The sequence below is a fragment of the Carettochelys insculpta genome, chromosome 1 (genome assembly GCF_033958435.1).
Source record: "Carettochelys insculpta isolate YL-2023 chromosome 1, ASM3395843v1, whole genome shotgun sequence".
In the NCBI taxonomy this organism is placed as follows: Eukaryota; Metazoa; Chordata; order Testudines; family Carettochelyidae; genus Carettochelys; species Carettochelys insculpta.
Genome location: NC_134137.1, coordinates 287,218,373 through 287,242,622, shown reverse-complemented (window position 1 = coordinate 287,242,622; position 24,250 = coordinate 287,218,373). Strand labels below are relative to the sequence as shown.

The 24,250-nt window shown below is 52.8% G+C and overlaps 1 protein-coding gene across 1 annotated transcript in view; it reads left to right on the top strand.

The window, feature by feature from the left end:
* ERP27 (endoplasmic reticulum protein 27) overlaps nt 1-16,002 on the top strand; it is a 37,622-nt gene extending 21,620 nt beyond the window's left edge. Inside the window, exons 6-7 of the mRNA XM_074983960.1 lie at nt 12,629-12,826; nt 15,432-16,002. Of these exons, the coding sequence (XP_074840061.1) occupies nt 12,629-12,826; nt 15,432-15,470 (237 nt within the window). The 3' untranslated portion in view covers nt 15,471-16,002. The remainder of the gene's footprint in view (nt 1-12,628; nt 12,827-15,431) is intronic.
* Nucleotides 16,003-24,250: the final 8,248 nt, after the last annotated feature.

Here is a 24,250-nt window from a genome sequence, read left to right as displayed (position 1 = left end):
TGATGGTGTCACATTTGCAAATGAATTGTAGCTCAGCAGTTTCTCTTTGGAGTCTGTTCTGGAAATGTTTTTGTTGCAGGATGGCTACTTTTAAATCTGTTATTGAGTGGCCAGGGAGATTGAAGTGCTCTCCCACAGATTTCTGTGCATTACCGTTCCAGATGTCTGATTTATGTCCATTTATTCTTTTACATAGTGACCATCCAGTTGGGCTAATGTACATGGCAGTGGGGCATTGCTGGCACAGGATGGCATATATTACATGAGTAGATGTGCAGCAGAATGAGCCCCTGATGGTGTGGTTGATGTGGTTAGGTCCTGTGATGGTGTCGCTTACAACTCTGCTCACATATCTACACCCGTTTGACCATGCATCCTTATTCAGCAAAGCACTTAAGTGCACGGTTAACTTCAATGGCCTGCTTAAAACCTGTTGACTTTGGTGTGACTTAAACACAGGCTTAAAGTTTGTCCTGTGTTTAAGAGCATTAGGCTAGGGCTATACTGTGCAGCTTTTAGCAAAAAGGCAGTGTCGGCAGCCCGATTGCTAACACAGTGGATCTGACAGCCATTGTGGGCCTCGGGGCAAGGATGGAGGGGGCCCCTGCTCCACACCCCAGGATGGCGCATGGCCAAGAGAGGACGTGGCTAGGCCAAGGACAGAAGGGGTGGAGCCTGGGGCAGTCTGTATAGCAGCCCTGCCCTCAGAGCAGTGTAGCCATTGCATTTCAAAAGGGCCTGGAGCTCCAGCCCCTGCCACTGGCACAGCAGCAGGAATGGTGGCAGCTGGAAGTCTGGGCCCTTTTGAAACACTAGGCCCAGGTGCAACTGCCCCCTTTGACCACCCCTGTCGGTAGTCTTGGCTAAAACTGGGCATGTGTGAATACTATTTGCCAGCACTCTTGCAGAGAAAATACTTCTAGCCCCCAAGAGTGGCTGTTGCTTTGTCAGCAGGAAAGCACTCCTGCTGAGAATGTGGCTTTTACAATTGCACTTGTAGTAAAACTTTTGTTGTTGGGGCTGGAGGGTGGGGGTTAAACACCCGTGAACAGCAAAAGTTTAATGGATCAATTGCAGTTGTAGACATAGCCTTCATGAACTGAGCGAATTCCCTCAAGAGAGGGATGAAGTTAGTCATGAGTCAGAAATTGCTGAGACATTGAACTTCCGTTTGAAAATCTGCCTTCAAAGAAAATCACATAGCAGGAAGTTTGAACAAAGAATATGGAACGAAAACCTGTAAAAATATATTTGATAGAGAACAGGAAATGGAATAATTGGAGTTGTGAAGATACACAGTTCCTAGGATGGAGGGTGGAAATTTCTAGTGGGGTATTCTGTTAGCTCTGGTTTGGCTAAGCATCTTCATTCATAATCTGAAAGAGGAAGTAAATAGCATATAATGACATTCCAAAAGGATATTAAATTGGAAGATGTTTCTAACATTAGTCAGGACAAAGAGACCAGAAACATGGACAGAAAATAATGAAGGATTTGATCCTAGACCATCTGTGGAAAAGGAATCTATAGCCTTTGTGGACAATGGAAAAGAGGACTCTGGAAAGTAATAATGCTGGAAGAGAAGTAGAGATGCTAGTTCACCACAGATTAGACAAGATCTTCCAAAATGGCCATCTGAAACTTCAGCTGCATATGTAAAAAAAATCACATAATGAAAAAGGAAAGCAATAGTTTCTCTACCCATTGAAGCCCATGGGATTCTGTGGAGTGAGGTTCTTCAGGCTGTTAAGTGTGGCTGAAGTGGGCCCTATATGTCTGTGTAGTGGAATGAAGTAGCAGCCCAACTACCCACCATAGGAGAAATCCTTCTTGGAGACATTTTGTACTGAGCCTGGCTTCTCCCAGTCACCTGACTGGAAGCCAGGAGGCAGGACCAGGACTATAAATACCCAGCCTCCAGAGGAACCAGAGGGCTGCACAGAGCTCCCTGCATGGGAAGCAGAGGACTGGCTGGGACACTGAGACCTCCAGGCAGCTGAGGCCTGGTTTGGGCTGACTGGAGCCCCTTGCAGCCCCTAGGAACCAACCTGAGCCCTGGCCTGGGCCTGCACCCCCAAGCAAGGTTGAGGCAGCTGGAACCACAGGCCAAAGAGGCTTCCTTCCACTGCCGATGCCCATGCACTTCAGGAAGAAGACCCTGCCACCAACCATGCTGGCTGGAGAAGGAGGGGAAGATCTTGGTGCTGGCTGGACCTACCAGAGCATGGAGAGAACACTGCTGATTGGAAGAGAAGAAGCCACACTCAGGCATCACCACTAGTGTGTGCCATCTCCACTGTGAGCTCCTTTCTGCTTTAACTGAGAGGAAATTCAAGCCTCAGCTGAGGAGCTCATTTGGGGGTTGGCTGGGATTCCCCTGTGCTTAGGGCCTGAAGTGCCACCCACCCAATAGAGACAGTCTGAGGCAGTACTTTGAACTGCTTTTGGCTCATACATGATGTAACTGGTTGGGTTATTGTTCCAGTATATATTTCCTTTTACTGTAGTGTGGAATCTGAAGATTGTAAAACGCTGGAAGAGGAAGCCATATATTCAACAGCAATAAGTCACCAGAGAAAAGAGAGCAGGCGTATTACTTATCCACAAACCTTGAAAGCACTTTTGAGAGGTGGCAGAGCAGATGAGCACCAAAATCTGAGCTTCAGCAGAGATTTAACCATTCATCATGGAGCATGCCATTAATGTCAACTCCCTGTCAGTTTGGAGAAGCCCTGCCAGACCACTGAGCAGTTGATGGTGTCAGATTTTTCATGACCAAACCAAGTGACCATAAATGTTTGGAGGCAGAATGTATTCACCTAACATAGAAACAAAACCAATGTGCCCTTTCAAGCCAGAGAATCACTCGTGAAGTTCATAAAGAAATACGGTGGGGTATGCAGATGTTCTCAAGAAGATGGCACATGGAGCAACAAAGGATATCCTCACTGGTGCCAAAATGATGGGGTGGCTGTGGGTATTAATGTCACTTTTGCTGTGTGTATGGATCAAAATGCGGACCTCAGGCACAAGAGCCTGCTAGTCATCCTGGTGTGATTCTTGTATGAAAACAAAGGCTAGGATGTCCTTTATTTCCTAGACATGCTACACTGTAGCTACATCTACACGTGAACCCTACATTGAAGTAGCTTATTTTGATGTAGCGACATCGAAATAGCCTATTTCGATGAATAATGTCTACATGTCCTCCAGGGCTGGCAACGTCGACATTCAACATCGACGTTGCGCAGCACCACATCGAAACAGGCGCTGCGAGGGAACGTCTACACGCCAAAGTAGCACACATCGAAATAAGGGTGCCAGGCACAGCTGCAGACAGGGTCACAGGGCGGACTAGCGCTTCCGGGGCAACAGCTAGCCGCTCCCTTAAAGGGCCCCTCCCAGACACACTCAGCCTGCGCAGCACGCGGTCTGCAGAGCCATAGGCACGCACACCTCGGGCGACGCAGTCATGATGGACCCCCAGCAGCAGCAGCAGCAGCAGCAGCAGCAGCAGCAGCCAGAGGTCCACCCAGCCGCCCCTGCAGGAGCAGTGCTTGCCCTGCTCCATGCCATGCAGGAGGCAGCTGAGCACCTCCTTGCCACAGAGGAGGAGCTGCCCGCAGGGGAGGAGGACGCAACCCCCAACACTGCAGCACCCCGACCCCCCCCGCCGCCTCATACGCCACCGGCTGTGGAGCTAACCCACCAGCACCGACTGGTGGGAGCGGCTGGTGCGTGGAGAGTGGGATGACGACCACTGGCTCAGGAACTTTTGCATGAGCTGGCAGACATTTCTGGAGCTATGCCAGTGGCTCACCCCCGCACTCAGGCACCAGGACACCGCCATGCGGCGTGCCCTCCCTGTGGAGAAACGGGTCGGCATCGCTGTCTGGAAGCTGGCCACTCCAGACAGCTACCGATCCATGGGCCAGCAGTTTGGCGTCGGCAAGGCCACCATCGGGGCTGTCCTCATGGAGGTAAGAGGACCCACGGGGGGAGGGCAGGGAGGCAGCCCTGGCAGGGGAGGGGGGCCCTGGCAGGGGAGGGGAGGGGAGGGAAGGGGAGGGGAGGGGGGCCCTGGCAGGGGAGGGCCACACACACCCTGCTCACCCCTCATTGGTGTTCTCCCATGTGCTTCCCCTGCAGGTTGTCCGCGCCATCAACGCCATGGTCCTCCAAAGGCTCGTGAGGCTTGGGGACTCAGATGCCACCATTGCGGGCTTTGGCTTCCCCAGTTGCTTTGTGGCTCTGGATGGGACTCACATCCCCATCCGTGCCCCAGAGCACAGTGGACGTTACATCAACCGGACGGGCTACCACTCAGTGGTCCTCCAGGCCTTGGTGGACAGCCAGGGCCATTTCCTGGACATTTATGTGGGCTGGCCTGGCAGCACCCACGACGCCCGGGTATTCCAAAACTCGGGCCTGTGCCGCCGGCTGGAGGCGGGGACCTACATCCCCCAGCGGGAGATCCCTGTGGGGGACACCACCATGCCCTTCTGTGTCATCGCAGATGCGGCATACCCCCCTCCGGCCCTGGCTCATGCACCCGTACACGGGCCATCTGTCTGCCAGCCAGGAGGCTTCAACCAGCGCCTGAACCATGCATGCCAGGTGGTGGAGCGCTCATTTGGCCGCCTCAAAGGGTGCTGGAGGTGTCTCCTCACCCACCTGGATGTGGGCCCCACCAACATCCCCCAGATTGTGGGTGCATGCAGCGCCCTACACAATCTGGTGGAGAGCAAGGGGGAGGCCTTCTTTCAGGGCTGGGCTGTGGAGGCTGGCAGGGCCGCTGTGCAGCCACCCGCTGCCCCCAGTCGCCAGGTGGACCCCGAAGGGACCCGGGTCCGGGAGGCCCTGCGGGCCCACTTCGATGAGGCTGCGGGGTGAATGCTGGCAGGCCCCCCCACTGCCCCCCATCCTCCACAACACTCCTTGCCCCTACGCCCACACCACAGAGCACCCAACAGCACCCCCCCGCCACTTTTCTTGTACAAATAAAAGCAGACACGTTTGTCAAATCAAACATGTTTACTTGAACTCTTCTTAATAATAACTATAGAAATTCTAACTAACTTATATATATGTATGTATATTAATATAAAAACAGGGATAACAAGGAAGGGGAGAACTATTTACATGGGGGGGGAAGGATCAGACATTGAAAACAGGGGTCACAAATATATAAATACAAACTATGTACGGGCCAAAAAACCAAAAAAGTGGGGGGAATATATACCAAGGGGGGGGGGGGGGCACGGCCTGGGCCCCACGCCCCTACGGTTCAGCACTGGGGGTGGGCGGCCGGGATCCCCGCCTCGGCCGCAGCCCTGGCCGGGGCTGGCTGGGGGCCGGGCGGACCGGAATATATGGCCGGCGAGTGTCAGCTGGCCCCAGGTCCCCCTCGGTGGAATGGCCCTCGGTGGCGGGTGGCAGGGCGACGGTGGACGGCGCGGCGACTGGAACAGCGGGTGGCGCAGCAGGTGGAGCACGCAGGGCGGGCGCAGCGGCAGCCGGCTCGGCATGGGGGGCCAGGTAGTCCGCTATGCAGTTGAATGCCTGCATGTAGGCCCCCCATGCCTCTTGGCACCAGGCCAGCGCCTGCTTCTGCAAGTGGAGGCGGCGTTGCTTCACCCGCAGCCGCTGCTCCGCGACCTCCACCTGCCGGGGGTGGAGGGCCAGCAGCTGGGTGTCTGTCGCCGGCGGCTGCTGCTGCTGCTGAGTCCGCCGTCTTGCCCACTGTGGGGCTGGTCGGTCCTCCGCCGAGGGGCTGGCCTGGAGCAATGGCCCCAGAGGGCTTTCCGGGACCACTGACGCCTCGCCGGCGCTCTCCGGTCCTTCCGATGGTGCAGCTGCGGAACACAGGAGGGGGGGAAGAAGAGTGGAGACAGCCGTTAGTGTGGGCCCCGAGCCGTGGCCCTTGTCCCCCCACCCCTGTGCTGCAGGTTCCCCATCCCTGTCCCCGGGAGATGCTGCTGTGATGGGGTTCAAGGGTCCCCCTGCACTGCACCCTGTCCGCTGGCGGGAGTGACTCTCACTCCACTCAGCAGGTATGACAGGAGAGGTTTCTTAGGCAACAGATGCCCAGTTTCTCCCAGAAGCGACCGTACAGCAGTCAGAGACAGTCCTTCCAACCCGTCCTAGGGAGAAGACCCTGAGGGGTGCCCCTCTGGGGGTGTAGCTTTCCCCCTCCTCAGGCAGGCAGCCTTCTAGGTCTCCTTTCCCCTAGCCTCTAACTGCGGCCCCCGATTCAAACCCAGCTCGGCTTCTCACTCCTCTTTGTTCAGGGCAGAGGTGTAACCTGCCACTTGTAGCCCCAGGATCATCCTTAGCCACTGGGAGCTATTCAGCTTGTTGCTCATATCTAGCCTGAGTCTCACATTTGCACTCCCCCCACTCCATCACATGCTGCTGCTGCTGTGGCTGGGTGTCCCAACCCCTCCCCCTGGGGGACCCTAGAGGTTCCGCTCCCCCCTGCCCCGGGGATGGGGCATGGCACTGTCATGCTGGGGGAGGCAGGGGCTGATGCACTCCTGTGAGGGACATGCCACTGCTGTCCTTGGGGCCATGGTCATCTGGGCATGTGGAGGACCCTGGCCATATCTATTACCCCCGCCCCTCAACCCCGGGGGTGTGCACCGGGGGGGGTACATACCTGACAGTCCACTCCCACGGTCGGGGGACACCCGGGGGGCGGACGCCCGGCTGCTGCTCCGGGATGGCAGGAGGATCTGGAGGTCGGTGTTGGTGGAGGAGGAGTCCCCCTCCTCCTCCTCCTCCGGTGCCCCGGGGGTGGGCACCTGGAGGTGCCCCCGGGGTGCGGGGCTTGCCTCCGGGGCGGACTCCACCTCCGGGGCCTGCTGGGGCTCCTCAGCCGAGGTGTCAAGCGTGGCTGGAGGGAAGGAGGTGTGCTGGGGGCCCAGGATGTCCCTGAGCTCCCTGTAAAAGGGGCAAGTGACGGGGGCGGCCCCAGATCGGCCGGCTGCATCCCGGGCCCAGGCGTAACCCTGCCGCAGCTCCTTCACTTTACTCCGGACATGGTGACCCTGGGTGGCCAGGCCATTGGCCAGCTGAGCGAATGCATCTGCGTTCCGACTCTTGCTCCCCATTACCTGGAGCACCTCCTGCTTGCTCTAGAGCCCCAGCAGGTCCCGAAGCTCGGCCTCCGTCCAGGAGGGGCCCCACTGCCGCTTCCCGGCCTGGCTCCTGCCCTGGAAACCCTGGCTCCCCTTGGGGGGGGTTCCCTGAGGGCGCTGGGGGGGCTGCCGGGCGGCCATAAGGTCGGTTGGGGGTGTGGGTGGCTGCAGAAGAGTGTGCAGGCTAGCCACATGTTACTGCTGCTGCCTGCACGCTCTCTCAGCTTCCTGCACAGGAAGGGAGGGGGTGGGGACCTTTAAGGGGCCGCTCTACACGGCCACCATTGAGCTGAGGGGCTGGAGAGAGCGTCTCTCAACCCCTCAGCTGATAGCTGCCATGGAGGACCCCGCAATTTCGAAGTTGTGGGACACGCAACGACTACACGTTCCCTACTTCGACGTTGAACGTTGAACGTCGAAGTAGGGCACTATTCCCATCCCCTCATGGGGTTAGCGGCTTCGACATCTCGCCGCCTAAAGTCGATGTTAACATCGAAATAGCGCCCAACGCGTGTAGCCGTGACGGGCGCTATTTCGAAGTTACTGCCACTACTTCGAAGTAGCGTGCATGTGTAGACACGGCTTGTATGTCAGGAACATGAATGGGCACATCTGGCCATCTAATGGGAATACTTCCAAAGTTTAGCATACCCAGCTGCAACCCTTTTATCTTGCTCAAGATCAAAGCCTATGGCTCTATGACTGGGAGGCACAACTCATGGCTAAAAGAAGTAAATCCAAATATTGTATACATGGGGTGCAGATATTTCACTCAGCAGCTAGCTGAAGCAAAGCTCTTTCACTGTTGAAAAAGCTGATGACCGATTTTGGACTTGTAATTTGGAGCAAAACAACCAGAGCCAGCACAAGCAGGAGTATTTGCCCACTTTGCCAGTGAATCCCACTCAGAATGATAAAGCATGTTCCCATAAGGGAGCCAAAATTCCTAAAAGTAACCAGTCAAACGGGGGATAAGAGGGCTTCCCTCTTTTCCAATTTTCTTTTCAGAGAGAAAAGGCCAGCAAAAGTGGAATTGCTTTCTAAACTTGCACAACCATATCCAACTAATCTCCATCTTCCTCAGCTATACATTCAATCCATGTTTGTATTTAATACCAGACCTACAAATACAGATACCCAACCCATCTGGTCACACTACCTGAAGATAGCCACAGGTTCTTGAACAGAATGCTTGAAAACTGAAACATTCAGCTACACAACGGGGTAATGCTCAATAGGAGAATGATCTCTCAGTTCTGAATGACCATAACAACTTATTTTCTTATCAGAAGTTGGACATCATGAGAAAGAACTTGAAAGAGTGAGGATAACATTTTTAAGGACTTCTACCAAGATGAATTTTTGTGGACACAGACTGTTTTAAATGCATACCTTGTGCAAATGCTGAAGAATTTCTCCCTGATGATCACTTGTTCAAAAATGCAAAGGGCATTTTCAGATCTAGCCTCATACCAGACCTGTCAGGGGCCTGGTAACAGAATTGGCTTCATGCTTGGTATCTACAACATCTGAAAAAAACCTAAGATGAATTATTGGATGACTTAAAATATGAGTCTGAGGTATTGACACACTCACCGGACCAGTGAGTGGACCATGTTCCTTTTTGGCAGAACTGCTGAAGTAGCTATGTGCCTTGAAAAGACTGCCCTGTTTCAAAAGACGTCATTTTACTTTGTTTCCTCCATTTAAAGGCTAATTCTGAAAGAGGTTTCAGTACCATTAGAATAATGAAAACTCATCTTTGCCTGTCCACACAGCAGATGCAAGAAGTTAAGTGCAAAAGACATTCTTCCTGTGCAATATAGGCAGGTCTCATTTGAACACACAATTCTGTAGTTATTGCATAAGTGTGTGGAAACATGTATGCAATTACAAAACTGCTTCATTTGGTTCACACAGTGAGAAAACAATCTTAAAACATATTTATCATCATCATCAAATACAGTGTGTCAGCTATGCTGAAGTATTCAACAAAACACAGCCATTTCATATTTTGGGCATTTGTGTCAATAGTGAAAACTTCTGGCATGTGTAGGTAAGTTTGAAGATTGAGAGATATTCAGAGAATGGAAGCTTAAGGATACATAAGTCATATACTATAATCAGCTCAGCATTAATTTTGAGTTTATAATTTACTATATTGCTAGTATAAACTAGTATTGACTTCAGCAGGACAGGGGATTGAGAGGTATGGGGGCTGCGGGCAAGGTATGTGGGGCTCAGAGTAGAAGGGGTGAAGGAGTCAGCGAAGGGGGTGGTGTGTGTGTGTGTGTGGGCCGGGGGGCCCTCAGGACAGAAGGCTGGTAAAGCATGAGGGAGCTTGGGACTGGGAGTACAGACACTGTGTTGCATGATCCTTGGGGTGGCAGGTGACTTCTGGCAGCCCGAACAGTGGGACTGGCTGGGAGCAAGGCATGTGGCCACCAGTCTCTTACTGGTGTGCTGTATGGGGGCACAGCAGCTTAAGAACATAAGAATGGCCATACCGGGTCAGACCAAAGGTCCGTCCAGTTCAGCATCCTGTCTGCCAACAGTGACCAAAGCCAGGTGCTCCACAGGGAGTGAATGGAACAGGTAACAATCAAGTGATCTCTCTCCTGCTGTCCATCTCTAGCCTTTGACAAACACCATTCCTTACCCATCCTGGCTAACAGCCATTCATGGACCTAACCTCCATGAATTTGTCTGGCTATTTTCTAAACCGGTATAGTCCTACCATTCACAGCCTCCTCTGGCAAGGAGTTCCACAGGTTGACTGTGTGAAGAACTTCCTTTTATTTGTTTTAAACCTGTTCCATTAATTTCAGTTGGTGACCTCTAGTTCTGATATTAAGGGAATGAGTAAATAACTTTTCCTTATGCACTTTCTCCACACCACTCATGATCTTATATACCTCTATCATGTCTCCCCAATTTCCTCTTTTCTATACTGAAAAGACTTAGTCTCTTTAACATCTCTTCATATGGGACCCGTTCCAAACCCCTAGTCATTTTAGTTGCTTTTTTTTTGGAATTTTTTCTTATGCCAATATATTTTTGAGATGGGGAGACCACATCTGTATGTAGTATTCAAGATGTGGGTGTACCATGATTTGATATCAAGGCAAGAAGATATTCTTCATCTTGATCTCTATCAGTTTTTAAGGATTCCTAATATCCTGTTTGCTTTTTTGGCTGCTGCTGCACACTGTGTGGATATTTTCATCCACAATGACTCCAAGATCTCTTTCCTGATGAGTTGTACCTAATTAGTCCCCATTATATTGTATGTATAGTTGGAGTTATTTTTTCCAATGTGCATTACTTTACATTTATCCACATTAAATTTCATTTTGCCATTTTGTTGCCCAATCACTTAGTTTTGTGAGATCCTTCTGAAGTTCTTCAGTCTGCTTTAGTCTTAACTATCTTGAGCATGTTAGTATCATCTGCAAACGTTGCCACCTCACTGTTTACCCCTTTCTCCAGATCCATGGATATAAAGCAGATATCTGCAAATTTGCTGGGTTCTAGTTGTTTTGGTGGATACAGATTAACATGGGTACCCCTCAGATACTTGTTCTTCTCTATGTCTGACAATTTTATTCTTTACTATTGTTTCAACTAATTTGCTTGACACTGATGTTAGACTTACTGGTCTGTAATTGCCAGGATCACCTCTAGAGCCCTTTTTAAATATTGGTGTTACATTAGCTATCTTCCAGTCACTGGGTACAGAAGCTGATTTAAACAATAGTTTACAAACCACACCCTGTTGTTGGACACTGAGCTAAATAGGAGGATCGGAAAAGCAGCCACAACTCTGTCCAGACTCAGCAAGAGAGTGTGGAATAACAACAAGCTGTACATTCACACCAAAATGCAAGTCTGCAGAGCCTGCATCCTCAGCACCCTCCTTTATGGCAGCGAGACTTGGACCCTGTATGCCCGCCAAGAAAAGAGGCTGAACGTCTTCCACTTGCGCTGCCTCAGGCGTATCCTTGGAATATCATGGAAGGACAGAGTGACCAACACCGCCGTCCTCGAGCAAGCTGGAATCCCAACCATGCACACCCTCCTCAGGCAGCGTCGGCTCCGCTGGCTTGGCCACGTCCACAGGATGAATGACGGAAGGATTCCAAAAGACATCCTGTATGGTGAGCTAGCCTCTGGCAAAAGACCTCCTGGACACCCCCAGTTGCACTACAAAGATGTCTGCAAGAGAGACCTCAGAAAGGTAGACATCGAGCTGGACAACTGGGAAGAACAGCGAACGACTGCAGCAGATGGAGGCAGGGGTTACACAAGGGCCTTCAGAAGGGCGAGATGAGGATCAGACAGCTAGCAGAGGAGAAGCGAGCGCACAGAAAGCACACTAAGGACTTGCCAGACACCCACCACATCTGCAAGAGATGCAGCAAGGACTGTCACTCTCGTGTGGGTCTTCATAGTCACAGTAGATGCTGTAAATGAAGTCCTCAATTGAAACTATAAAGTGCGCGATCCATAGTCTATGCAGACTGAAGGATGCCTACTACTACTACTTACAAACCACAGTTAATAGTTCCACAATTTCACATTGGAGTTCTTTCAGAACTCTTGGGTGAATGCCATATGGTCCCGGTGACTTGTTACTGTTAAGTTTATCAGTTAGTTCCAAAACCTCCTCTAATGACACTCAAATCTGGTACAATTCCTCAGATTTGTTACTTACAAAGGACAGCTCAGGTTTGGGAATCTCCTAACATCCTCAGCCATGAAGATGGAAGGAAAATATTCATTTAGTTTCTCTGCAATGACTTTGTCCTCTTTGAATACTCCTTTTGTATCTCAATCGTCTAGGTGCCCCACTGGTTGTTTAGTGGAGTTCCTATTTCTGATGTACTTAAAGACATTTTGGTATTACTTTTTTGAGTTTTTGGCTAGCTGTTCTTCAACTCCTTTTTGGCTTCTTCTTATTACATTTTTACACTTAATTTGGCAGTGTTTATGCTCCTCTTTATTTTTTCACTAGGATTTGACTTCCACTTTTTAAAAGATGTCCTTTTGTGTTGCTCCTTCTTTTACATGGTTGTTAAGCCACGGTGTCACTTTTTTGGGTCTCTTACTGTGTTTTTTAATTTGGGGAATACATTTAAGTTGGGCCTTTATTGTGGTGACTTTGCAAAGTTTCCATGAAGCTTGCAGAGATTTTACTTTAGTCACTCTGCCTTTTAATTTGTTTAACTAAGCTCCTCCTTACTTTAACTTTTCGTCTTGACTTTGTAGCTCTGCCTTCAGTCCACTCCATGCAGTGCTGGATACAGAGGCAAGATGGTTGTTGTTATCCTGGCAACTGGAGGAGAGGCTGTATTCTGCCAATCTATCAATGTGGCTGTAGAAGTCTAGTATCTACAGTTCATTACAGCGGTGTGATACTAAGTCTCAGTAACAGAGTGTGTGTCTGCTCTGCTTCAGACTCTCTGGTGTGCTTTCTCTCTCCAATACAGATCCTTTTTGTCCTGGTGGACAGCAATGTGAAGGGCAATGAGCGTGTGATGTCATTCTTCGGCCTGAAAAAGTCACAGCTGCCAGCTCTGGCTATATTCCACGTCCCAGATGAGGAGCAGGATGTGATGCCGCTGAGTGAGGTCTCAGTGGAGCGTGTGCAGGACTTCTGCAAGGGCTTTTTAGAAAGAAAGCAGAAGGTGAGTGCCCAGTATGTGGGAGAACATTCCTGTTCATTCATTTCTGAGCAGGACAATCTTATCTCTCAGCAACTTTCCTCTTCTCTGCCCTTTCTTCCACCACTCTTGGCACATCAGGTCTCAAAGATAGTACTGCCGATTGAGGTCAGACGGAGGGTCTCCAAACCCAACTTTTACCTTGTAGCCGAGGCCATGTTCTCTCCCTGACTTCACACCTGATGTAAGAGTCACATTTAAGAGAGCATCTGAGAACAGTGCCTGGTGAAATGGAGTAGAGCTGCATCAAACATGATTCTGGGATGCATTTGTAACCCTTCTGCTGGAAGAAGCTGGCAGCAACCAGGCCCCGGTTCAACATCTAGGGGTTCCTTTTCATCCATCTTACATAGAACCGGCTCGAGCCCCCACCTAGTAGCCTGGGAAATTCACACACCCCTGGGTGCCTTGGAGAGGCAATGCTTCCCCACTTGCAAACACAGAGTCTGAGTGTGGAAAAGAAACAATGAAAGAGGCAAAAAAGTCATATGGAATAAGGTTGGGAAGATACCACACCCAGAGTTCATAATCAACCCTCAAGTAACTGTCCCAGCTCAAATAGCTTGAGCAGTGTCCTTTGTCTCTCAGGCACACCAGTCCAATACTATAAACAACCAATCCACACACCCAAACTTTCTCCATACCCCGCTTCAAATGCCCCACTTAAAACTCTGTCCAGTCCATGCAGACCCTGACACATTACCCTGATGTATCCCCTCATTGGGCCTGAGGCAATGCCACCTTTGTGCTGGTCTGGAGTTCCACTTGCCTCTGCCAGCTGCGCCACTGGCTACCCACCGGTCGCTCCTGCCAGTAGCCCGCTGCCCGCTGCTTCTCCTACTAGCTGCCGGTCACTCCTGCCAGCCAGCTGCTGCTTCTCTCACCGGCCACTTTCTCCTGCCAGCCACCTGTCCACTGTGCTGTGCTGGCTGTTTGTCCACTGTTTTTTGGGTTTTGCTGTCGGCAAAACCCTGTGATTCCAGCTCTCTGTGGCTTTAGCTACCAGTGATTTTAGCTCATAGTGGTATTCAGCTCTGGGCCTAGCCACAGCATCTCAATATCCACCAAGGTGGATTCTCACAAAATTACTATAGACCCAGCTTTTGATCTATTATTGAACAGCTGGGGGAGATGAGGGGGATGAACTAGTCAAACCAGTCTTACAGCTGTATGGCCAAAAGGCTCCCAGACTCTTAATTCAACCACTATCGCTCCTGCTTTCAACCTCACAATGCTTAGATGGAGGGAGCCCTGTGTGATCCATATCTTACACAGCAGTGATGACTTCCCTGTACCCTCATAACAACTTCAAGCATTGGTGAGACTCCACAGTTCTTACACTGGGTGATAGCATAAATTGTGACTTTACAACACGTTGTTTACAATAGATGAAACTTCAATGCTTCACCTGCTCCCATCAGGCTTTGTTTACAAGGCATTATATATGCACACCTTTGCATTTTCATGCAAATGATCTCTAAAGGACACGTTCCTCAAATCCTTGAGCAGTATTGAGCTCCTACTGGCACATTCCTTACACATTAATAGGAGTTCTGTGAGCAAGACACAAGAAGTCATTCTTCTACTCTACTCTGTGCTGATCAGGCCTCATTTGAACTATTGTGTCCAGTTCTGGGCACCACATTTCAAGAAAGATGTGGAGAAATTGGAGAAGATCTAGAGAAGAGCAACAAGAATGATTAAAGGTTTAGAGAACATGAACCGTGAGGGAAGACTGAAAGAACTGGGCTTGTTTAGTTTGGAAAAGCGAAGACTGAGGAGGGACATGATAGTGGTTTACAAGTACCTAAAAGAGGGTTACACGGAGGCTAGAGAAAAATTGTTCTCCTTGGCCTCTGAAGATAGGACAAGAAGCAATGGGCTTAAACTACAGCCAGGGAGATTTAGGTTGGACCTTAGGAAAAACTTTCTAACTGTCAGGGTGGTTAAACACTGGAATAAGTGGCTTAGGGAGGTTGTGGAATCTCCATCACTGAAGATATTTAAGAGCAGATGTTAGACAGACATCTATCAGGGATGGTCTAGAGACTCTAGATGGTGCTTGGTCCTGCCATGAGGACAGGGGACTGGTCTTGATGACCTCTCAAGGTTCCTTCCTGTTCTAGTGTTCTATGATTCCAAGATGCAGGGATCCCTAGCAGAGGTAAATGTGTCTGGACATTGAATACAACTATAAGGTGATCAAGGATTCAAGGTGGTTTTAGACTGAAAATTCACCCCAAACCTTTGCAATCAGGGTATCCCAAGCTTGGCCAAGTCAACCAGTGATTAAACACCACCCCCCTGTGGTAGGACGGAAGATTTAACTACCATTGTCACTCAGTCCTGGGCTGCTATTGCTTTTATAATGGTTCATCTTGCTGCACTAAAAGCCGTTGTGTGCCAGAGAACCCAAGGCATGTGATGTTCCTCCAAGTGATTGAAATGGGAGGGGGTAGTTTGGCAACAGAGAATGTTGAAGCATGAATTTAAATATTCTTCTCCTTTTGCCCCTTTGCTGAACACCATGATGTCTCAACCCAGCTTTCTTGCCTTTGCTCTATTTCAGAAAGAAGATCGCAGCCAGGAGGAGAAGACGGAGCTTTGACTCACCTCTCAGTCACCAGATAAAATACTGTGGGCTCTGCCCAGTGCCACCTGCACTCAGTGTAAAAAACATTCACTGTGCTCCAACATCTCCGGTGGTCATGGGACAGTAGGATTATGAGGCCAAGTCAAGCAGGATCAACCTTTCTCCATTCCATATATATCTGCACTTTCTCATCTTGTTATCTCTCTCTTCTTCTCACTTGCCTGTTCAGACCCCTCTCATCGTAAGACTCTGGGAGTCATGGCACTCTATTGCATTAGTCTTTCTGGGCTACCCCTGCCCGTTGCTACAGGTAGCACAAGGGGCAATATGATAAAACTGCAGTGTCAAAACATGCCCCCAGTTTATGCAAACTCTGACAGGTATGTTTCCCTGGCAACTGTTTCTGCCTTCTTAATATATGGTTCTCTCCGCCAGATCTGGCCTTGATACCATGCTGAGGTTCCCTTACATATCTCTCTGGGTCTTGGAGTTGATTTGTTATCTGAGGCTGCACGACCTAAAACATTACATTTTACTAAATAAAGCAGAATGTGATTTCCCTGAATTTGTGCAATTATTATTTTGTTTTAATTTAAGTAATAAACCTAAATATCTCCAGAAAAGAAGGTTCAGGTCTCTCTTTTGGCTGAATTTAAATAACCTTGCTGTAGCTAACTGGTCAGATAATTCAGTCAATGTTCCTCAACCTATATGCAGAGCGTCCTATGTTTCACTTAGGCTGCGTCTACACGTGCACGCTACTTCGAAGTAGCGGCACCAACTTCGAAATAGCGCCCGTCACGTCTACACGCGTCGGGCGCTATTTCGAAGTTAACTTCGACGTTAGGCGGCGAGATGTCGAAGTCGCTAACCTCATGAGGAGATAGGAATAGCGCCCTACTTCGACGTTCAACGTCGAAGTAGGGACAGTGTAGACGATCCGCGTCCCGCAACGTCGAAATTGCCGGGTCCTCCATGGCGGCCATCAGCTGGGGGGTTGAGAGACGCTCTCTCCAGCCCCTCAGCTCACTGGTGGCCGCGTGGAGCGGCCCCTTAAAGGTCCCCTCCCCCGCCCTGACTGCAGGAGGCTGAGGCAACGTGCAGGCTCCTGCCTGCACACGCGGCGAGCCTGCACAGTCCTCAGCCCCTGACACCGGCCATGGCTGCCCAGCAGCCCCCCCAGCGCCCCCAGGGGACCCCCCCCCAGGGCAGCCAGATCAGCCAGAGGACCAGCCAGTCTGGGAAGCGGCAGCGGGGCCCCTCTTGGACGGAGGCTGAGCTGCGGGACCTGCTGGGGCTCTGGAGCGAGGAGGAGGTGCTCCAGGTAATGGGGAGCAAGAGGCGGAACGCGGATGCGTTCACTCGGCTGGCCGACGGCCTGGCTGCCCGGGGTCACCCTGCCCGCACTCCTGACCATGTGCGCAGTAAGGTGAAGGAGCTGCGGCAGGGTTATGCCTGGGCCCGGGATGCGGCCAGCCGATCTGGGGCCGCCCCCGTCACTTGCCCCTTTTACAGGGAGCTCAGGGACATCCTGGGCTCCTGGCACACCTCCTCCCCTCCGGCCACCCTTGACACCTCGGCTGACGAGCCCCAGCAGGCCCTGCAGCCGGAGTCCGACCCGGAGGCAAGCCCCGCACCCCGGGGGCCCCCCCCGGAGGCCATCCCCGGGACATCGCGGCAGGAGGAGGAGGAGGAAGAGGAGGGGGGCTCCTCCTCCACAGAATCCAGCCTGCAGATCCTCCTCCTGCCATCCCGGAGCAGCAGCAGGGCCTCCGACCCCCGGGGATCTCCGGACCGTGGGAGCGGACCCACAGGTAGGTACCCCTCTCTGGTGGACACCCCTGGGCTTGAGGGGCGGGGGTAACAGAGATGTGTCCAGGGCCCCCCACACGCTCACATGGCCATGGCCCCAAGGACACCAGGGCCATGGCCCTCACACCACTGCAGCCATCAGTCCCTGCCCCCCGCCACCCTGCATGACAGTGCCATGCCCCATCCCCGGGCCACGGGGGAGCGGAACCTTGAGGGGCCCCCGGGCGGAGGGGGTGGGACACCCCACAGCAGCAGCAGCATGTGATGGAGTGGGGGGAGTGCCAAAGGGAGACTCAGCCTACATATGAGCCACCAGAGCCAAGGAGCTCCCAGGGCCAAAGGAGGATCCTGGCGCTACAGCTGGCAGGTGACGCCTCTGCCCTGAGCAAACAGGAGGGAGGAGCCGAGCTGGCTTGGAATTGGGGGGCGAGGGCGGGGGCCACAGGTAGAGGCTAGGGGAAGGGAGAGCTGGTAGGCAGCCAGCCAGAGGACGGGGAAAGCTGCATCCCAGAGGGGCCCCCCTTGGGGTCTTCTCCCCACGACAGGTTGGAAGGACTGTCTCTTCCGACAGCTGGTGCTGTCACTCCTGCCAGAAACTGGCCATCTGTGGCCTAAGAAAGCTCTCCTGCTCTCAGACCCTGCGGGGTGAAGTGAGAGTCGCTCCCACCAGGGGACGGGGTGCAGGGCAGGGGGACCCCTGAACCCCATCCATCACAGCAGCATCTCCCGGGGACGGGGATGGGGAACCTGCAGCACAGGGCGGGGGGGACAAAGGTCACGGCTTGGGGCCCACACTAACGCCTGTCTCCATTCTTCTTCCCCCCCTCCTCTCCTGTGTCCTGCACCTGCACCTGCACCATCCGAAGGACCGGAAGAGAGCGCCGGCGAGGCCTTGGTTGTCCCGGAGAGCCCTCCGGGACCCTAGCTCCAGGGCAGCCCCTCGGCGGAGGAACAACCAGCCCCGCGGAGGGCAAGACGGCGGACTCCGTGCCTGCTACCGGCGGAGGCAACGGACCCCCAGCTGCTGGCCATCCTCCGCCGGCAGCTGGAGGTGTCGGAGCAGCACCTCCGGCTGCAGGAGCAGGCGCTGGCCTGGCGCAAGGAGGCATGGGGGGCCTATATGCAGACCTTCAACCGGCTGGTTGACTACCTGGCCCCCCATGCCGCGCCGGCCGAGCCACCGCCCGCCATGCCCGCTCCTGCAGCCCCACCACCAGCTGCTCCAGCCGTCGCCGAGCCGTCCGCCGTCGCCCCACCACCTCCCCGCGAGGGCCACCGCGCCGAGGGACCCCTGGAGCCACCCGAGACTCGCTGGCGCCGGTACCTTCCGGTTCAGCCCGCTCCCACCCAGCCGCGGACCAGACTACAGGCCCGGCGGAGCTCCCGGCCGGGCACGCCCAGTGCTGTGCTGTAGGGGCGAGGGGCCCGGGACGTGGCCCCCCTCCCCCCTTGTTGGACATACTTTTGTTGGACTGCTTTATTTTGGTGCCCGTTTGCCCCGTCCCCCGTCGGTAAATAGTTCGCCCCATTCTCCTCCCTGCTTTTCTTTTTTGTTGATGGTGCACACTTTTTTATTTGCTTTGTGGTTGCATTGTTTTATTTGTGCCCATCTTGATTTGCTTGAACGTTTGTCCCTCCTTCTTTTTGGTTTCTGTGTCAGATATTTATTTATTTAAAAAAAAAAAATTCGTTAAGACAAAAAAAACGTTTACGTTCACCCACAAGTTCGTGCTGTCATTTCTCCTGGACAAGTGGGGGGGGGGCGGTGGGGTGCTCCATGGTGTGGGCGTTGGGGCAGGAGTGTGGGGGAGGAAGGGGCGGGCAGTAGGGGGCCTGGGCAGAGTTCACCCCGCAGTCTGTTGGTCGAAGTGGGCCCGCAGGGCCTCCCGGACCCGGGTCCCCTCTGGGTCCACCTGCCGACTGGGGGCAGCAGGTGGCTGCACGTGTGCCCTGCCGGCCTCCGGCGCCCAGCCCTGAAGAAAGCTCTCCCCCTTGCTCTCCACGAGGTTGTGCAGGGCGCAGCAGGCACCCACAATCTGGGGGATGTTGTTGGGGCTGGCATCCAGGCGGGTCAGGAGACATCGCCAGCGTCCCTTGAGGTGGCCAAATGAGCGCTCCACCACCTGGCGTGCACGGTTCAGGCGCTCGTTGAAGCGCTCCTGGCTGGCGGAGAGGTGGCCCGTGTAGGGGCGCATGAGCCACGGCTGGAGGGGGTAGGCCGCATCTGCGATGAGGCAGAAGGGCATGGTGGTGTCCCCCAGAGGGATCTCCCGCTGGGGGATGTAGGTCCCCGCCTCCAGCCGGCGGCACAGGCCCGAGTTCCGGAAAACCCGGGCGTCGTGGGTGCTGCCAGGCCAGCCCATGTAAATGTCCTGGAACCGTCCCCGGCTGTCCACCAAGGCCTGCAGGACGACTGAATGGTAGCCCTTCCGATTGAGGTATCGGCCTCCACTGTGGTCCGGGGCGCGGATGGGGATGTGAGTCCCATCCAGAGCCCCGAAGCAGTTGGGGAAGCCCAGGGTGGCAAAGGCGGCGACAGTGGCACGTGGGTCCCCCAGCCTCATGAGCCTGTGCAGAAGCATGGCGTTGATGGCACGCACGACCTGCAGAGAAAGCACATGGGACAGCCCCAATGAGGGGTGAGCAGGGTGTGCGTGGCCCGGCCCTGCCCTGGCCGCCCTGCCCCCCCTGCCCTGCCCTGGCCCCCGTGCCCTGCCCTGGCCTGCCCTGCCCTGGCCTGCCCTGCCCCCCCTGCCCTGCCCTGGCCCCCGTGCCCTGCCCTGCCCCCCCTGCCCTGCCCTGCCCTGGCCTGCCCTGCCCCCCCTGCCCTGCCCTGGCCCCCGTGCCCTGCCCTGGCCCCCCTGCCCTGCCCTGGCCTCCCCCTGTGGGTTCTCTTACCTCCATGAAGACAGCCCCGACGGTGGCCTTTCCGACACCAAACTGCTGCCCCACGGATCGGTAGCTGTCCGGAGTGGCCAGCTTCCAGACAGCGATGCCGACCCGTTTCTCCACAGGGACGGCACGCCGCATGGCAGTGTCCCGGTGCCTGAGTGCGGGGGTGAGCCACTGGCACAGCTCCAGGAATGCCTGGCGGGTCATCCTGAAGTTCCTGAACCAGTGGTCGTCGTCCCACTCCCCAAGCATCAGCCGCTCCCACCAGTCGGTGCTGGTGGGGTAGCTCCACAGCCGCCAGCGTGTGAGGCGGGGGGTGGAGCGGGGTGCTGCAGGGGTAGGGGCTGAGCCCTGCTGCCCTGGGGGCATCTCCTCCCCTGGGGCAAGAAGATGCTCAGCTGCCTCCCACATGGCATGAGCCAGGGCAAGCCCTGCTCCTGCCGGGAGGGCTGGGTGGACCTCTAGCTGCTGCTGCTGCTGCTGCTGGGGGTCCATGACTGCGGCGCCCGGGGTCTGTGTTCCTATATGGCTCCTCAGACCGCGTGCTGTGCAGGCTGAGTGTATGTGGGAGGGGCCCTTTAAGGGAGCGGCTAGCTGTTGCCCCGGAAGCGCTAGTCCACCCGTTGACCCTGTGTGCAGCTGTGCCTGGCATCCCTATTTCGATGTGTGCTACTTGGGCGTGTAGACGTTCCCTCGCAGCGCCTATTTCGATGTTGGGCTGAGCAACGTCGAAGTTGAACATCGACGTTGCCGGCCCTGCAGGACGTGTAGACGTTATTCATCGAAATAGCCTATTTCGATGTTGGCTGCACGTGTAGACGTAGCCTTAGCTACATTAAAAGCTCTGTTATCTGGTATATTGGGGGGATGGGAGGTGGTGCCAGTTAATCAAATACTCTGGTTAGCTAAGAGATCGAAGTGTGGGACGGGCCTCTGCGATGAGGCAGGGGCACAGGATGTGGGAAATGGTGTAGGCTCTGGGTTTGGGGTGTAGCTCTGTGGTGTGGGGCCAGAAATGAGGGGCTTCGGATGCAGTCTGGGGTAAGGGGCTGTAGTGAAGGAGCGAGTAAGGGCTTTGGTTGGGGTGCAGGCTCTAGGATCGGGGGGGTTGAGAGGTTTGGGGTACAGGAAAGGCTCCATGTTGTGGTAAGGGGCTGATGAGTGTGTGACCGTGCAGGATCTGGGAGGGAGTTCAGGTGTGGGAGGGGACTCCAGACTGGTGCAGGGGGCTGGGTTGTGAGGTCCCAATGGTGCTTTCATTGTCAGAAAGCAGTTGCCAGGTCCCTATGTCCCTTAGGCCCTCATGCCCACAGGCACCACCTGCACAGCTCCCATTGGCTGTGGTTCCAGACCAATGGGAGCTGTGGAGTCAGCACTAGGGGCAGGGCAGGAGCAGCACACAGTGCCCCTGTGGCCGTTCTTCTCCTAGAAGCAGCATGGACTCGTCACCACTTGTGGGGAGCCACACAGACCCGCATGGGGAGCCTGCCAGCCCCTGCCAACTGGACTATAAACCAGTCTCTCTTTGAAGATTGGACGTGCTGATTTACAGAACTTTCCGACTGGTCCCAGGCCAGATAACACAACTTTTACTGTCTTACTGTCAGACTGAGAGCTTTTATGTGGAGGTCTAGGGCTGGAATTGCACTGGGTACTACTGGGGTGGGATTGATATATATTGGCACAGCTGTCAGAGAGTGCAGGCCTGGAAAAGTAAGATGTGTTGCTAGCTTGGCTGAAGGTACATAGGCAGCAAAGTGTGTGGGAACCAAAGACTATAATGAAAAGATGTGCTACGGGGTGGTGGTTTCTGAGGAATGGAATAATGAGAACTGCTGCAGATCAGGTAAACAACTAACTGGAAATTTCTGGGTGAAACCTTTTAAGCACTGGAAAATGCTGATTTATCAACACCTAAACCTTTTTCTGGCTGAGGGTCTGCCTTAACTCATTTTTTACTTGAAAAAACATTGGAAAACAAGTTTCTAAATTTGCAGAATGTTTTGGTTTGACAATTATAAATGAAAAAAAAATTTTTTTGGTTGAAATGGCTTTTGGTTTTTAAATGTAAACTAATTATTGTAAAATAAATAAACAAACAAATAAATTAATGGTCAAAATGGACAAGAACCATTTTTAAACTCCATTCTAGTTTGGGATAGAACATTGTTTTGATATCCCAAATATTTCACAGGATGGAAAATCATGTCCTGACTACCTCCAGTCAGGACTGAGAAGACTGCGTTGTCAGTAGAGGTGGTTTTGGAACAATAGATAAAGAATAACAAGTCATTTGGACCCAGATGGTATTACCCATGATTTATGAAGGAAATCAAATGTAAAATACCAAAGCTGTATGTATGATGTATGTAATCTGTTGCTTAAATCAAGAATGGGAAACATTTTCTCAAATGGTGGCCACTGAACCCTGGCCAAGTGAGAAGCAGAAGAAGCCAAAAAACCCAAGCCCCTCACCCTATCCCCGCCCCCAAAAAGTCCTCACTGAAGCAAATGAAAAACAAAATAAACAAGCAAACAAAATCCCTCACTCTGACCTGGTCCCTGACTGAGAAGCAGAAAACAAAACAACAAAAACCAAAATGAACCAAAACACCTTACGTGGCCCTGGCATCTGGCTGGAGCTCCCCTCATGCTCCAGCCCCACAGGGGAGTGATGAAGCTCAAGAATTCGTCTACCAGCAGGGTGAGCTAGTTCTGGCACACCATCCATGTGCTGGGAGGGGTGCTGAGGCTCAAAGACTTGTCTCAGGACTGGAGCACGAGCACTGGCTGGCCCTGCGGTGGGGCGAAAGCTGCGAGCCTCACCATGGACCAGATCAAGATAAACCAGTGTTGGGGTGATTTTAAGTCTACTATTCAAAATGGACTCCATGTGGACTCCATCTTGTTTTTAAAATGGAGTCCGAAGGAGTAACATGGTGGCAGAATGCTGTGTCACCTTCTCCTGCCCTCTGTTAAGGTGGGAAAATTAAGTAGGAAGGTCAGGGTGGGAAAATGTGGTCACCTGATCCTAATCTGCCCAGAGACTGGAATCTATAAAAGAGGGCAGAGCCTGCTTCTCAGGGCTCTCACTCTGGGGTCTTCTATGGAGGTCGCTAGGTCAACAGCAAGCTGTCAAGCCTTGTAGGCCTGGTAAGGCAGAGGAAGCGTGACGAGCCATCTGGTGGCCAGGGTTCCAGTTGGAGTTCTGTCAGGCCTCGTAGGCCAGCTTAAATCTTAAGGGTTAATCATACACGCACTCACCGGAACAGATAGTATATTTAGGCATTCAGCACACAGGACTGTGTGTCGAGAATAGAAGAAAGAAGAGTGGAAGGATCCATTCCTGAGTGTGGTGTCATCTCTGATTGTGGTCCTGTTTGTGTGTCTTGCCTGTGTGAGTCCTGAGTCCCTCTCACTGTGTGTCATCACTGCCTGCCTGCCTGCCTGCCAGCATGGACTGTGGTATAGTGTGGGAAGGGGCTGGGATAACACTTACCTGGGTTGGTGTAAATAGTTTTGACAACTGGAATTCTAACAATATTGATCGTTTAACTTGGTGTTTAATAAAGTTACTGTTCTTTGTTCATCTTTAGTTTGTGAATTGATCATTGCCCGGTAAATAAGAAATGGAGAGCGGGGTCAAACTTGTAAATTGGTGGGATTAGTTACAGCCCCTCGCTGTCTAGGTAACACCAGGGACTGGAGTCAGCTTGTGGGGCGCAGTTTCCCCACCCCTCATTTAAAGCATTCTCTGTACGAGGTATCTGGAGGATAGATAATATTACCCTGATTTTTTTAAAAAAGGGCTCTAGAGGTGATACTGGCTATCACAGGTCAATGGGCCTAACTTCAGTGTCCGGCATATAGGTTCAAATTACAGTGAAGAACAGAAGCATCAGACACATAGACGACTATGATATGTTGAGGCAGAGTCAACAAGGGGGAGATCATGCCTCACCAATTTGTTAGAGTCTGAGGATGACAACAAGCAAAAGGATGAGAGTGATCCAGTGGATTTAGTGTACTTGGACTCTCAGAAAGCCTTTGACTGGGTGCCATTCCAATGGCTTTCAGTAAAGTAAGCAGTC